Source organism: Ananas comosus, linkage group 23, assembly GCF_001540865.1.
Source record: "Ananas comosus cultivar F153 linkage group 23, ASM154086v1, whole genome shotgun sequence".
Lineage (NCBI taxonomy): Eukaryota > Viridiplantae > Streptophyta > Magnoliopsida > Poales > Bromeliaceae > Ananas > Ananas comosus.
The window spans coordinates 6,797,551-6,812,416 of NC_033643.1; the positions used below are offsets into that span (position 1 = coordinate 6,797,551).

Consider the following 14,866-nt stretch of genomic DNA (forward strand, 5'->3'; position numbering starts at 1 on the left):
TTCTATGGACTTCATCTCCGCCTTGCCAAAGGTGGGGGTGCTTGGGTCCATTCTGGTGGTGGTTGATCGTTTTTCCAAGTACGGGACCTTCATTGCTGCGCCGGCCGATTGCACGGCTGAAGAAGCGGCACGCCTCTTCGTCAGCCACATCGTCAAGCTTTGGGGGATCCCCACGAGCATCGTGAGCGACCGCGACCCCAGGTTCACTGGTAAGTTTTGGACCGAGGTGTTCAAAATCTTGGGGTCGGAGTTGCTCTTCTCCACCAGTTGGCATCCACAGACCGACGGGCAAACTGAGCGGGTGAACGCTCTGTTGGAGGAGTATTTGCGGCACTATGTGAGTGCCAATCAGAAGGATTGGGTGCATCATCTCGATGTCGCCCAGTTTGCTTACAACTTGCGGCGCAGCGAGTCTACAGGCTGCAGCCCCTTCGAGTTGGCGATCGGGCGACAACCACTTGCCCCTCACACGGCTGCTGCGGGAGAGCAGTTCCGCAGCCCAGTTGCTCTTCAGTTTACCACTAACTTGCAGGAAAAGGGTGAAATTGCAAGGGCGAACTTGGAGAAAGCAGCACGACGGATGAAGAAGTGGGCTGACGAAAAGCGACAGCCTCGGGAGTTTGCCGAGGGCGACCGCGTGATGGTCAAGCTTCATCCGCAGCAGTTCAAAGCCTTGCGGAAGGTGCACAAGGGACTGCTGCGCAAGTACGAAGGCCCATATACCGTCGTCAAGCGTGTGGGCAAGGGGGCCTACAAGCTGCAGCTGCCCGCAAACCTCAGGATCCACCCTGTTTTTCATGTCAGCAGGTTGAAGCTGTACAACGAAGACGCGGAGGATCCGAGCCGATGAGTGTCGCAGCGAGCGCCTCCAACCATAGCGACTTCGTTCGACAAAGAAGCGGAGTCCATCCTGGACACTCGACTCATTCGGCGACGTGGGGTCGTGCCGAATCCTGAGTACTTGGTGAAGTGGAAGAATCTCCCATTCGGCGAGGCTAGTTGAGAGAAGGCGGACACACTGTCACGACCCGCGACCACTCGCCTATTTGGCCGGGTCGCGGCGCCGCCGACAGACCGCCGAACGGACAGAGTCTCCCCTGTACGTTCAAGGCGTCGCAATCAAAACAATACGAGAGGTTCCAAATAGGAACAGATATTCAACCATAGATTGCATAAGGAATATCAAAAACATAAACTACTAAGTTATTACAGCATTCAACTTAGATGCATTTTACAACATAATTTTTCTTTTACAATCAACCTCCAAATACNATGAAACTCATGGGAGTTATGGGTGACTCTTGAGCTTTTGGCACTTATGAGGGCTCATTATGAGGGCTCATTATTTATGTAATAGTGGGTGAGTTAATGTGGCTAGTGGGTGAGTTGAAAAGGCACATTTAGGCCTATAAATAGTGGGGTTGGCTAAAGCCATGACACACAAGAGAGAGTGTGTTTGTATGCTGTTTGTAGGTTGTACTTCTCATTTCTAAGTAGTGTAGTACTTAGTTTTTATGAGAGAACCTCTGCCTCTTTCTCTTTGTCATTTCCCTTTGCATACTTAGTCGTAGGACGCGAAGGTCCGGGCTAGCAACAGGGACAAAGGCTTGTCCATCTTCGAGCAGGAAATGTGGGCCCGGCACGGGCTTTGCGAACGAAAACGCTAAGTCCGTGACACCATTCTCCTAAAATGATAGTTGTCAGACTCATAATAAATAGGCTAATTATAATATGATTGTTCTTATCTTATTCATTCTCTCTAACTAAATGTACTGTCATGATCAATGTACAAAAGAAATCTATGAGACAAGGAATCCTGATCTGGATGGCTAAACTGGATTAAACTGAATTAGATTTGGGTTGGTTTACTTCAGTTCATGCAGTATTCCAATTTGGTTTGGTTTTTAAACATCTTCATAACAAAAATTGTTTTTGTTGAGAAAAATCTTTGAAATGGAACTGAGTACATCTAAGTCTTTATCAACTAGTCATTGTTGAGACCTCTATTTAACGTATGTTTTTAGCTTGCATCAGTTCTTTCAATGAGTGTTTAGACATTGTTGAAATTTGGCTCTTTTGTCACCCAGGCAAGTACAATGGCTTTTATGCCTTCAAATACTCAAATCATCTTTTGATTGATATAAATGCTTCCAAGAAGCTTCTATATTCTAATTTGCTTCTACTTCTGTCCTTTTCAACATGAATTCTATGGCTGGCAATTAAATTGAGTCATCCAGATAAAGTAAGTACTCAACAGATTGATCTAAAGTTATTTCTCATTCTTTATTTGCTAGTTTCAGATATGTGGCAAACAAAGGGTGGACTAAACTGCATTAGCAGCTTGATTTTTCTTTAGAATTAATTGTTAGTTAACCAACTGTTATGAAAATTTCGTGCTCAGCAAACATATATGTTATGCATCCATTTGATTGGTTTAAACTGTTGTCCTTAGAAACAATTGATTTTCCATCCTCTAGTCTGCAAAAAATCAAATTAATCACGGTGCACTAGTACAAACTTTTAGCAATAATTGCCAGCTTGCAGTTTCTCAGTTCTTTATAATCACTTCTATCGAAGACTATTTATTGACTTGTTATTATATAGTATACTAGTGCAGGAACCAGCGCGATGCAACGGGTAGATAAAAAAATTCAAAGTTTAAAATTTTAAAACATAAAATTATAGTTAGAATCCTAAATACTAATTGTTTTAAATTATAAATTTTGAATGAAAGTTATATGGCTCCAAAACAGTACTATTCTTCAATAAATGTGGTTAGAAACTTTAGAATTTTACCAAATTCTAAAATTTATAGTATAAAGTTCATACTATAAAGTTCAAAATAAAATAAGTCTATTACACATATCCTTAAAATATTATAGAAATTAGATCTTGTTTAATATTTTTCATGTAACCACAAACATATCTAAAATCAAAACAAATATGAGCACATAGGTATTAGGACTAACCGGAGATCCGAGGGAAGGCAAACACCAAACAGTAGATTAATCAATGTAGTGGATCGTAGATGGATTCCTGAGGAAAAATAACAAAACATCAAATAACAAAACATTAAAAAAAATGTACATCTGCACATAGAATGTACATAGTAATAATAAAGTGAAAATATAAAGTATCTACCATTTACCATCTACCATTGATAAAATATTGTTGGAAAAGATCAATTTCTAAATTTATAAAGAAAATTAAAGTTAGAATTTTTTATGCAGAAATAATTTAAGATTGAAATATTGAGCAATTAATTAATTACAAAAAATGATACCATAATTGAGGTAGGAGAGAAACAATAGAAAGTGGAGAAAGGAGAGAAAATAAGCTTGACTAGAAGCCATTGGAGCGTAGTAATAATAATTAAGTTTATAGTAAAAAAAAAAAAGAAAAAAGATGCATATATATGAAATGAAATGAAATACACAACAACTAGAGAGATTAATTTATAGACCTTTCATAATTAAAGGTTTTAAAACGTTGCAAAAACTTTTGGAATGTCCACCATATATATATAATTATTTGGTTATTTAAATCTCTCTAATTTAATAGTAACGGGTGAATAGTGATCCTATGTAACGTTTGAGATTGACTTTATTGCTAGAAGACCAAAAGACAAAATAAAGTAAAACTCATATATATATATATATATATATGCAAATTTACTCTATTTCATAGATATTAGAATTTTGGGGTGATTTTCATTATTTTAAAGTTAATATATCATGTTTTAAAAATGAAAAAAAATACAACCTACAAATAAAATCCGATTCGATTCAAAAAAAAAAAAAAAAAGTAGGATGAGCCGGTTCACTAAAAAATCGGTTTTGACACAAAATATATAACAAAATATATTGATTCAGTTCAAAAAAAATAAATAGAAAGAAGAAGAGGTTAAAAAAAGAATAATTGAAAGAAGAGAAAAAAAATTGAATTCAAACAAAATACATAACAAAATAGACCAGTTCGATTCAAATTTTTTTTTTAAAAATAAAATATATAAAAAACTTGATGGTTCGGTTAAAAAAAGAATATAATTGAAAGAAGAGAAAAAAAATTTAGAAAAGTCCTAAACTAAGGAGGAAGCGCCACATCATCTTACACATTGGGGATTAATATAATTGTATAGATAGATATTGTCTTCTTAAGTTCTCTTTTCATTGCTAACTTTTTATTGATCCAGGAAATCCTTCGTTCAGTGAATGGAAAAATGCCTATGCATTTGCAGGAGTCCTTCAAATTTACTATTATTGGACAGTATGATGCAGGTTATTATACTGATTCAAAAATGAAAGACAATAATAAAAAGAGTCCTCTGCTGTTAAGTGATATTGAGCAGTTACAATGTATTGGGGGTGCTAAAAGTTGTGCCTCAAAAGACAACAGTAATGATATAGTAAATGGACAGGAATCATGTGCAAAAGCAGGTTATGGTGATAATTACCAAAAAAGGAACTGTGGCTGCAGTGAACTAGATGATATCACAGAACATTACAGGAAATCTTTGGTCAGAAATGGTAACTGGATTCATCTACTTTATAAATCTGCAAGAGTATTCAGCAAAGAGGCCAAACAAATCCCGCAGCTTCATCACTTGCATCAACAAGATTGTATATTCACCGTCTGTGATACTCACGTATGGAAGTTGCGGAACTGCTCACTCTCTTAGCTTTATGTGATACAACATCACGTGCCTTGTTACATCTTGAACTCTTCTTGGCTATTTTCAGGTATTACTTTACGACTGTCCAACCGATGGTAAAAATTATCTATCTGTAAATTCCTGGGGTTTGTCTCAGCATGCGAAACCTTCCTTCAAGAAACCACATTTTGTCAATGATCTTCAAAAGAAACAGTTGCTTCTTGATTTGGTAAGTACATGAGCATCCTTCTTTTAGCACATTATCCAATATTTGGGTATCTTTGCTTAATTGAATTCTTGAATGTTTGAATCAATTTTACAGGAGTCAGTTGTCTTGGCGCTCAATTGTTCAAATGTTGCTAAAGAGTTTTTAGAACAGCATGTTGGTGTCTCTAAATCTGTGATTACCTGCTTATTTACATCTATGTAATTTCTTTTTCTTTGACGCTATTTGTCTTTGATGAAACTGCTTGTGTCTCTGCTCTTACTTTATGTAATGCTTTTTCAGATTGCCTCAGTTGGCAGCAATACTGCGCCAGTTTGTTGCAGTGTCTGTGGCTTCAATCTTTAGCATTATTTACCTATTTCTTCAATTTCTCCGCAAAGATTTTTTTGGGCGATCTAGAACAGTCTTCTTTGTTGCACAAAAGGTATTTAGACACTCATGCAGATATGCTCACATTCGCAGTTGTCAGATTCTTTATTGGCCAATTTTCCTTCAAGATACTGGTCTCAGGTAAATCAAATGGCAATGGTTAACTTCATATCTTATACTATTACATTTTCTAATTCTTCTTACTTGTTCATGACGATTTATCTTATCTGCAGTTACTTGTCAAATGCTGAATATGCCCAGAAAGCTGCGCTGAAGAAGCACTTTATTTGGTCCAACCTTGCTGTTGATGTTATATTAGGAATCGTTCTCGGAGTGACATTATTCACTAATATTGAAGCCATTTGTTTTTCTACTGTCACTATCGCGCACTACGTGACTGATAATGTTTTACGTGCTGGTTGTGTGTGGCTGATGGGAGTTCCTGCAGGTTTTAAGCTGAATTCGGAACTGGCCGAGCTTCTTGGCATGATTTCACTCAATGCAATCCAAATATTCTCAACTCTTTGGTTCTTTATGAGTACTTCCCTCGGACATATCATTCTTGGGCTTGCAATTTCTGGGATTGTTTTTGGTCTAACCATACCGGCTGCTTTATGCATAGATATGATCAACCTTGCAACTGTGCATGTTAGAACTCTTCATTTGTTTATCTCTTTTCTTTATTCACAGCAGATCCAGGTTTTGGCATCATTATGGCGCCTTTTCAGGTACTATTAGTGAGAACTACAGAGGTACTTAGTTGCATGGCAGAGTTTTTGTAGTTGAGCAATCGCTTATAAGTTGACCTTCTTCTTACCTTGTTAATTGTTTTATGAAAGCCAGCTCATTACTAAATATTGAAAAGCAATAAGTTCCTATGAATCCCAATAAAGTTTTGAAATTGTGGTATATCCCCACAAAGTTTTAATTATCAATTATACTCTAAGGCTCCACACACAAATATATTGTTAGAGTTTGACTACTATTAGTTTACCATTAAATTTTCACCATTTGGATTCATACCTTGTACAAAAAGTTTTTGTAAAAGTTTTCTTATGATTTATAATTTATGGTTCATGTAGAATGACAGAGAATTTATAATAAAAACATATTTTAAATGGTCAACTAACAGGGAGGGATATATTTGCAAACTATGCAACTCTCAAGGGATATATTTGATAACTGAAACTTTGTAAGGATATGCATTTCATTGTTTTGTAAGGATACATGTCGCAATTAATCTTATTTAAAAAGGTTTTCTTTCATAGAGCCTTGTAAAAATGTGAAATTGCATCAAAACCATTAGGAAATTGCTATTTGTGTGCATCCTTGAAAACCTTACAATGCCTTTGAAAGGGCCTTTTTTATTTGCAAATGCAATGCTGAAAATTAATATGGTTGTTGGTCAAGGTTTAAAGTGCTGTGGTATGGGGGTGTGCCGCTGTCTACCTGGCATGGTACAGCATCGACATGCTTTCGTGCTGACACATGGTACGCTAGCGTGTTGATGGATACGTAGGACCTCCTACTGGCATGTTTTGGTACGGACGTATTTTAGTTTTTTTTTTATCCCAATAAACTCTTATAATATTATTTTGAAAGATTTAATCAAATAATTATGAATATTTGCTATGTATAACTTACTATACTCATAAATTAATGTACTTGTAAGATTTTTTGTATGTAAAATGCAACTACACCTAATATAGAATAAAAATTTTTACATGTTAGAATTTTTAAAGTGCAAAGACATCTTTCTTTATTTTGACCGTATTACAGTTTTTCTTTTATAAAATACAAAACAATAATTTTTAAATAATTTTAAAAATTATTTGAAAAAGTTATTTTAAAAAGTATTTGAAAAAATATTTTTTAATTAATATTTTAAAAAAATTATTAAATCTATCAAAAAATTAAGCAATAAATTATATGACAAATAAATTAAATAAATTTAAGTATTAATTGATTTAATTTAGCTTTTAATTTTATCAGTGTTTTTAATCTTCTAATGCAAAAATAAATTTTTATATATTTGATGTGTCTTAAAATTTGTTTATTGAGTTCGATTTTTTTTCCTTAATTCGCCAAAAATTTTGTGCTGTTATAAATTTGGATAAAATAATTCATGAAAAAAATGGATGTTTGTGGTGGAACCGGAGGGCTCGAGCTGATAAGATCGGTGCGCGGGGCTTCGGCCCCTGCGGTATGGATCGAATATGTCAATTACAAATTTGCTCGTATATTGATTACAAAAAAATAAATTATAATTTTTTTGACTGACCTAAAAATGTAGATTTTCGATTTGTAATGTCTTTGGGGGGTGTGGGATGCTTCGTGGTATCCCAAAGAACAAAACAAAAGGGGAAAAAAGGCAAAAAAAAGAAAAAGAAAAAAGAAAACTGTGTGCCGGCACGGTACAGTGCCGTGGCATGGACCTGCGTATCACTCTGTCTCATGCGATACGTTGCTCCGTGCTGTGGTATAGAGGGGGGTCCGAGGACTCCCTTGTACCGTGCCACCTTTTTGGTGGCACAGTACGTGCCGCTCCGTGTCGTGCGGCATGAGGCGGCATTTTAAACCTTGTTGGTATATGTACTCTCGTAAGGACAAATGAAAAATTACGTGAGGTTCTTAGGGACAGGCATGAAAAGAATGACTTTGCAAATACTTGCATAATTTTGCATATTTTCAGGAGCATATAAGCAAAAACCCCTATTTGACATATTTGTAATTAAATAATAGGAGAACTTAGAGACACTTTCTATATATCATTTATATATTTATATCTAAACTATTTTAGTTTTTCCATTTATTTTGGTTTTTTTTTCCATTAGTTCTGACTAAATTTTTTATTCAATGAAGAGGGCGAAAGTGGAATCCACTTCGACAGAGGTTAGATAGCTATGATTACACAGTTGAGCAACATGTGGTTGGATCACTGCTCTTTACACCTATCCTACTTCTTTTGCCAACAACATCTGCATTCTACATTTTCTTTACCATGCTGAATAGCATGATAACTTCCATCTGCATCATGGTTGAGATTATGATTTCCTTCCTTCATGCTACTCCTTATGCTGAAGTCATATTTTGGTTAACTATGAGGAGGAGATTTCCATCCGGAATATGGTTTGAAACCACACAAGCTTCATCTAAGCATAGTAGTGCAGACTATGGGCTGTTGGAAGAAGGTAGTTTAGCCTCGGAATCGGCTGAAAGGAACCTAGGACTTCTCATCAATGAAGGATCAGAGAGTTCGCTTTCACTTCTTCGTAGTAACTATGCTACAATTGGTATGTTTACCCTACACCTATTTGTTAGTATGCTTTTTTTTCTTTAATGCACGAGTATAAGCAAAACATGTTTTGCCACCTCATTTATACTTCTATGGAAGATGTCTTTCACTAATCTATTGGTTGATATAATTAAAGATGATAAAGCAATAGCTAGAACTGCCTTAACTAGGACAGCTGACGTAGTCAATTAGCCAAAGCAAGTTTTTACGGACCTATATGCTGTAGGCATAAATTGGGAAGTTTGTTCTCAGTAGTTTGTTAAATGCTCGTAACTGTTAATGTTTTTCTTCTTTAAGCATGAACTTATGTTACAGAAAGCTAAATGAAAGAACCAATAAGAATAGATAAGAGCAAATTTGGATTCTGCTGGGTAAATCGATTGGTCTGCACCTAGAAGTTGGCGATTAAAATTTTAGACTGACTTAATAACAATAGTCCCATTTTCTAGTAAGATTATTTTTCCCCTTATTTCAATTCTCTTTGAACGTAAATTGTAGATGATTTACTTCGTGGATTAGTTTTTGGAAATGCCTTTTAGTTTGATACGATCACACAGTATATAAAGGTTTCTACATAATTGATCCTGCGAATCATAATGTAGTATGTAGCTTAGGAATAAAGTGATGATAGTGTTAGATATATGCACTATTCCAGTAGATACGACATATGCAAGGACTATACTCATATGGAAAATGGTAGGAAATATATTCCTATATCCCATGGATAGCAATTCTGTTGGGGAGTGGTGGATTATTGTCTATCCATGGTAAAGAACTTATCCAACTTTTTTGCCACGTGTCTACTCAAACATAACAGGGATAGTGCCTAAAATTAAAATTCTTATTTAAAATATTCTTCTGCTAGACTTAATTTCATTTATGCCTCTTAAATTCTAAACTATCTTGGCCACTCCTATAAATTTTGAAATATCATTCATGCCCTTGCTGTTAAAGGACGTTAGCGAACGGCAGTGTAAGCTCTATTCACACATGGGTTAAGCGAGTTAGGTTATTTTCTTTTACTCTTTCTTATCCTTTTCTTTCTCATCTTCCATGATGTTAAGATAGAGGGAAGGTGGTAGGGAGGGCCTCTGGTGGTTGCAAGGATTGCAGTGTACTAGAGGAGCAGGAGGCAGTTAGTGGGGGTGGTGAACACGACAGCAATAGACGAAGGTGGTAGGGGTGGTGATAGTTTCAAGTTCTGTGGAGGCTGAAGAGGGTGGAGGAAAAGGAAGATGGTGGCGGCAGTAGTGGTAGAGGAAGAGAAAGAAGGTTGGTGGGGTTAGAGAGATAGAGGAAGATAGAGAGAGGGAGAGAGAAAGCTATGGATGGAGAAAAAATAGAGGAGACATAAGAAACTTGAGGCAAAACTGGTATTTTGAAAGAATATAGATAGGCTTTAGTAAGAAATAAGGGCAATTGTGATATTTACTATAATTTTCAAGTGCATTTGCGATATTTCGTACTTTAAGAGGCATCTGCTTAACTATGAGTATTTAGAGGGGCGCTCAATAAGTTTTTCTTTTTTGCTATCCTTGGGATAGAATCCTCAAGCCGGGCTGTTCAATGCATTTTAAGCTGATTTTTTGGATTGAATATTAGTAGTTTGTGGTTTTAAGGGTTCAGCTTGTTTCTTCTTCCTCTATCCTTGATCTTCTTGCTCTCTGAAGTCTGAGATAAAAAAATCCTTTCAGAAAACTCTCATCCTTGTTCTGTAAGTTCGAATCTTTACCATAGGGTTACCGCTTACCGAGTTGTTACTTCCTCCTAATTACGTGAATAATGATTCACAATATAAGGAAAGTTTATATAAGACATTGCCTTCAACCATTGCAGCTTTCATGATTTTCAAGAATCACCAATTTCCAAGTCCAGCTACCTTGGTTTATTTTAAGTTTGAACATAAGAGATTTGCAAACTTTGTCACCTTGTTTTTATAGTTTTCTTTCATAGCCATGGCCATTGTTGGACTCGATCAGCATGACTTGTTGGGATAACACGAAGTCGGCATTGTAGATCCCCTTTGTTCTCTATGGTTAACACTAGAGGTTGTAAGTTCAATTTAGAATGCTTGTGGAAGCAAATGTGTTCATTCAAAAGTGTATAAACAAGTACTACTAGTTAATAACTATTATTTTCAACATGGAATGAAAAATTTATGATTGCTTTCTATGAGCGGGAATTTATTCTATTCCTCTTCCCTGGGCTAATTATATACTTATTTAGACGTTTGATTCTGGCCTCTCAACTTGGAAAGGTAGACAAATTGAAAGGCAATACATATTTTGTATTTTTACTCAAAGTGTTGAGTTGCGATGGCAATTCTTTACAGAACCCGTATAACTTGACACAACCTGACGCGAAGTTAGTGGGTTTAGGTTTACATTAAATGTTTAGGTCGGAAATACGTTGAACCATTTATTGAACAGTTTTTTTGGGTTGACCTATATAATTTGAGTTTTAAATAGTTTTTAAGCTTTTCTTTAAGGCTTAGTCTCCGTTGGGGATTGCAGGGAGATTGTGGTATGTGTTGATAAAGTATGATGCGTGCTCTGTTTGTTTCCGTTTGTAATATTGTCTTCCGCATATTGCAGTGAGTATTGTTATCGGCTACAATATATTTTTTGCGGTCCCATTGGAAAATGCAGAAGCATATATTTCTATATGCTTTCGCCCCAACTCTATTTTGCCAATGAGCGTTAGATGGGCCTCAATACGGGCCTCAATACCAAACAGGCCCTTGTACAACTTGAGGTTATATTTTTGAAAACAATTTAAATAACTAATGGTTATCACAGGTCTTGTTGGGTCACCTGTTTATCTAATGGTTTGGTTTTGGTGCTGAGACTTGATCTGTCTGTTAAACGTGTCGGGTTCGGGTTGACCTATGTGGTCCTTCCCTCAACACGACTTATGACATGCCAACCCAAATTGCCACCCTTAGTGTTGAGAAAAGATCATGCAATTTTTTTTCTAAAGCCCAGCCAATTGAAGCAATCCATCCACGCTTATGTTCTTCCTCATGGCTTTATGCAATGGTAATGACAAACCATAAGCCAGCACTAGTTTCCCTTTGTTCCCTCTAATTGATGTGACCCATTGGATTCAAAACAAAAATTTGGATCAAATCCACCTTCAGAAGAGGTCATTGTCAAAATCAAATGGTCAAGCAATCCTACCAATTCATCAACTGTTGTTGACCTGTCCACTAAATTGGTTAGTCTGGTTGCTTGAAAACCTACTGTAGAATGCTTAAACTACTGCCACTTACAATGACTTTCTGCATCCTAATTTGTGAGACCAAATACTTCATCCTTCGTCAAAAGAACTATTAGCTGTTATATCATTACTCGCTATTTAGCTAGGTTACATGGATATGGATACAAAAATAGAATGCAGCATGAGTCGGACACAAGGACTTGACAACCTTGAAAAAATCAGGACGCGGACACAGCATGGACATTACGTGTAAAAGTAATATTGCGTTTATTTTGTTATGTATATAAATATCGGATCTGTTGAATACTTCACTAAAGAAGAGATAAGAATATAATTTTAATCATAATATATGGTTTAGATATTCTTTTAAATTAAGTCATGCATTAAGATTATTTAGGTATAAGGGCGCGTTTGGTTCACGCTATCTGCATTGGATTTCTAGGAGTATAACGGCGCGTTTGGTTCACGCTATCACGCTATCATGCATATTACTGCTTTTGGGTAATATTCCTCGGTAATCTGGTTGAGAATTTTTTTTTCTGAAAGGAATACAATCTCCCCACTCCCCACCCCACTCCCTCCTCCCCAAAGAACAAAAAAAAAAAAAAAAAAACAACCAAAACAAGGAGGAGCATCCTATTAACAAGGAAGGGGGTGGGTATCTCTTTTACCAAGTGTGGGCAATCTGAATTGTATTTTCAAAATTTCCAAACTACCTGCCTTGTTTCATGTCAGACACTTCCATGGCTGCATGCCTACGACATGACAAGATGCAGATATGACAACACTTTTTAAGTGTCCGTGTTTTCTGGGGAATATTTGAAACTGCTAACAGCATGGTTAAAAAATTGTTTTCAATGCACAAAATATGCTGTGTGAACACACAGAGTTCTTCAAAGCTTTATGATTTTACTGACCTTTTAGGTGTTGCCAATAGTGAAATTTGTTGATATGACATAATTACTAAAAGCATAACTTTGTGTTGCTAAGGACTAGGGATCAATGCAAATTTAGAAATTTAGATGCCCTTTATTGATACCTTTTCCCTTTTATCATTGTAATGCATTTTGTGCTGTTTGAGAGTTGTGGTTGGGTATAGTTTAATAGTGTTGCAAATATTTGTTATCTGTCATTTCTCCATCTACATGTTAAAATATTATAAATTGGGGAACCTAAATATGTAATTTTCCTACTGTTATTGGTAACTGCAGGGTGCCTTCCTTTGTTGCAACTTGGTAAACTGACAAGATTAACCTTCTGGAACTCATACTAATGATATATATAATATTTTCCTTTTCCTGGTAAAAAAACCAGTGATTAGCCCTTGTTTATATAGCAAAACAAGTTGTCGTGGAATAACTTATATTGAATGGCAGTTCCCTTCTGTGGATGAGACAAAGTAGTGTGACTTCTAGCTATTTTGAAGTCCTAATAAATTTCGAGTTTTCTAGAGACTAAATTCCACTTTCCAGGTGACTTGCCTGCCTTATTGTTAAAATTAGGACTATTTAAAATTTCCTGATTTGCTTATAGATGCTTTCTCATTTCCTTTCCTGACCAATACTGCCCTGTGGAAGCATGAAGAAATAACGTGGAACAATAGGCATTGAGATAGGCTTTTAAAAGAGACTCGAGTCTTGGATTAGCGAAGCAAAAGTCCTAGTGGTTCATTTCTGTATCAGAAGATAAATTTGCGAGAAAGGCTAGGCGAGCAAAGAAAAACAATTGCAGCAACAACGTACTGTTGTTTACAAAAATAATTTATATGTATTATGATTTGTTTAAGTAATGAGAGTGCTAAGACATGGCAAACTATTGCAGGAGAAGTCGTTGCGCCGCATTACAGGAACATATTTTCTGGTGTTGATTCATCCTTTGGTAGGTCATTGGCATATGGGCTCCTCAGCGGTCAAAGGTCATTCTTTAGGCCCAACAATTTTTCTTTTTTTTTTTTCCTTTTCATTTATAGTTTCTCTCTCTCTCTCTCTCTCTCTCTCTCTCTTTAAGATTGATTTTGTTCGCATTGATATGAAAATTTTAAGCATTTGCATACAGGATTCCATCAACACTGAACACCAGCTTGCCTTCCTCTTTGCCTTGGATGCACATCGGCGTTTGGGAATATTGGCGGCTTTGCTATAGTTCGACAAGTGCATCCAGCTTATAGTGTGGTACTAACACGAAGATATTTCTAGCAGGAGTTTAGCTGCGCATCTTATTTTAACTCTAGTTTGTACTTCAAGATTTGTAGCATGGAGTTAGCTGATGTACTTCATCGTTTTGGAGGTGTCGAGGTTATCGTCTATCTCACTGCAAGTTATCTTTCCTTTCGAATGGTTATTGGACCAATCCTCACAAATTGGAAGCTTGAGGAGAAGCTGCTAGTTTTGTTGTTGTTTGGACCCGATTTGAAGACTGGGATGGCTAATTTGGGATTTCTACAATTTTAATAAGCTTGCCTCATATATGTCTCGATTAGGTCCCAACTCTTTGAGGTGTATAGCATTCATCCGTCATATTTTGTTTCCGGCCATATGTCCCTTGTTTCCGGCCATATGTCCCTGATCAAATGTTTCGTGTCGTATGATGCTTAGCATTCCAACAGTAGGTTTGACGAAATTTGTTGGTCCTGCCGGGTGCGTATTTAAAACATATCCATTGACCTGTACTTTTATCCATATTTTGCTGTGGACTGTCTGCATCTCGGGCCGAATGGAGGTGTGATAAGTGGGAGAATACTTTGAGGGAGGAATTCTACACTGTCACACGCACCACGTCATCAATAACAAGCCAATCATATTTCTTCTTTTCAAATAAAAGTACAATAAAAAATATTTTTTTACAACCATGGTGGGACAAATAAACCCTAAAAGGATATATTTGATTGATTTGTTACGTCATGTCATTAATATACTTGTTGTATTTTAGAATTTTTCGCTTTGAAGATGCTTTGAGTGAGAAAAGACTTCGGATTGGACTGGAATTAATACAGAATGACAAAATTTTCTCGTGTTTGCTTGAAAATAATTGAGTATGTAATCCTTGCATTGCACACATAGTATGTTTAAATTTATTTTTTTAAAAAAAAAATCATTTTCTTATAATG

General features: G+C 36.2%; 1 protein-coding gene across 1 annotated transcript; it reads left to right on the forward strand.

Annotated features, from left to right (window-relative positions):
- On the forward strand, nt 4,193–14,438 carry LOC109727990 (phosphatidylinositol N-acetylglucosaminyltransferase subunit GPI1-like; the record flags this gene model as incomplete). Its single annotated transcript, XM_020258243.1, is given in 8 exon segments — nt 4,193–4,645; nt 4,740–4,880; nt 4,974–5,077; nt 5,160–5,387; nt 5,480–5,974; nt 8,109–8,539; nt 13,582–13,675; nt 13,816–14,438. Coding segments are annotated over 8 exon segments (2,058 nt in total), but the record flags the coding sequence as incomplete, so codon positions are not given.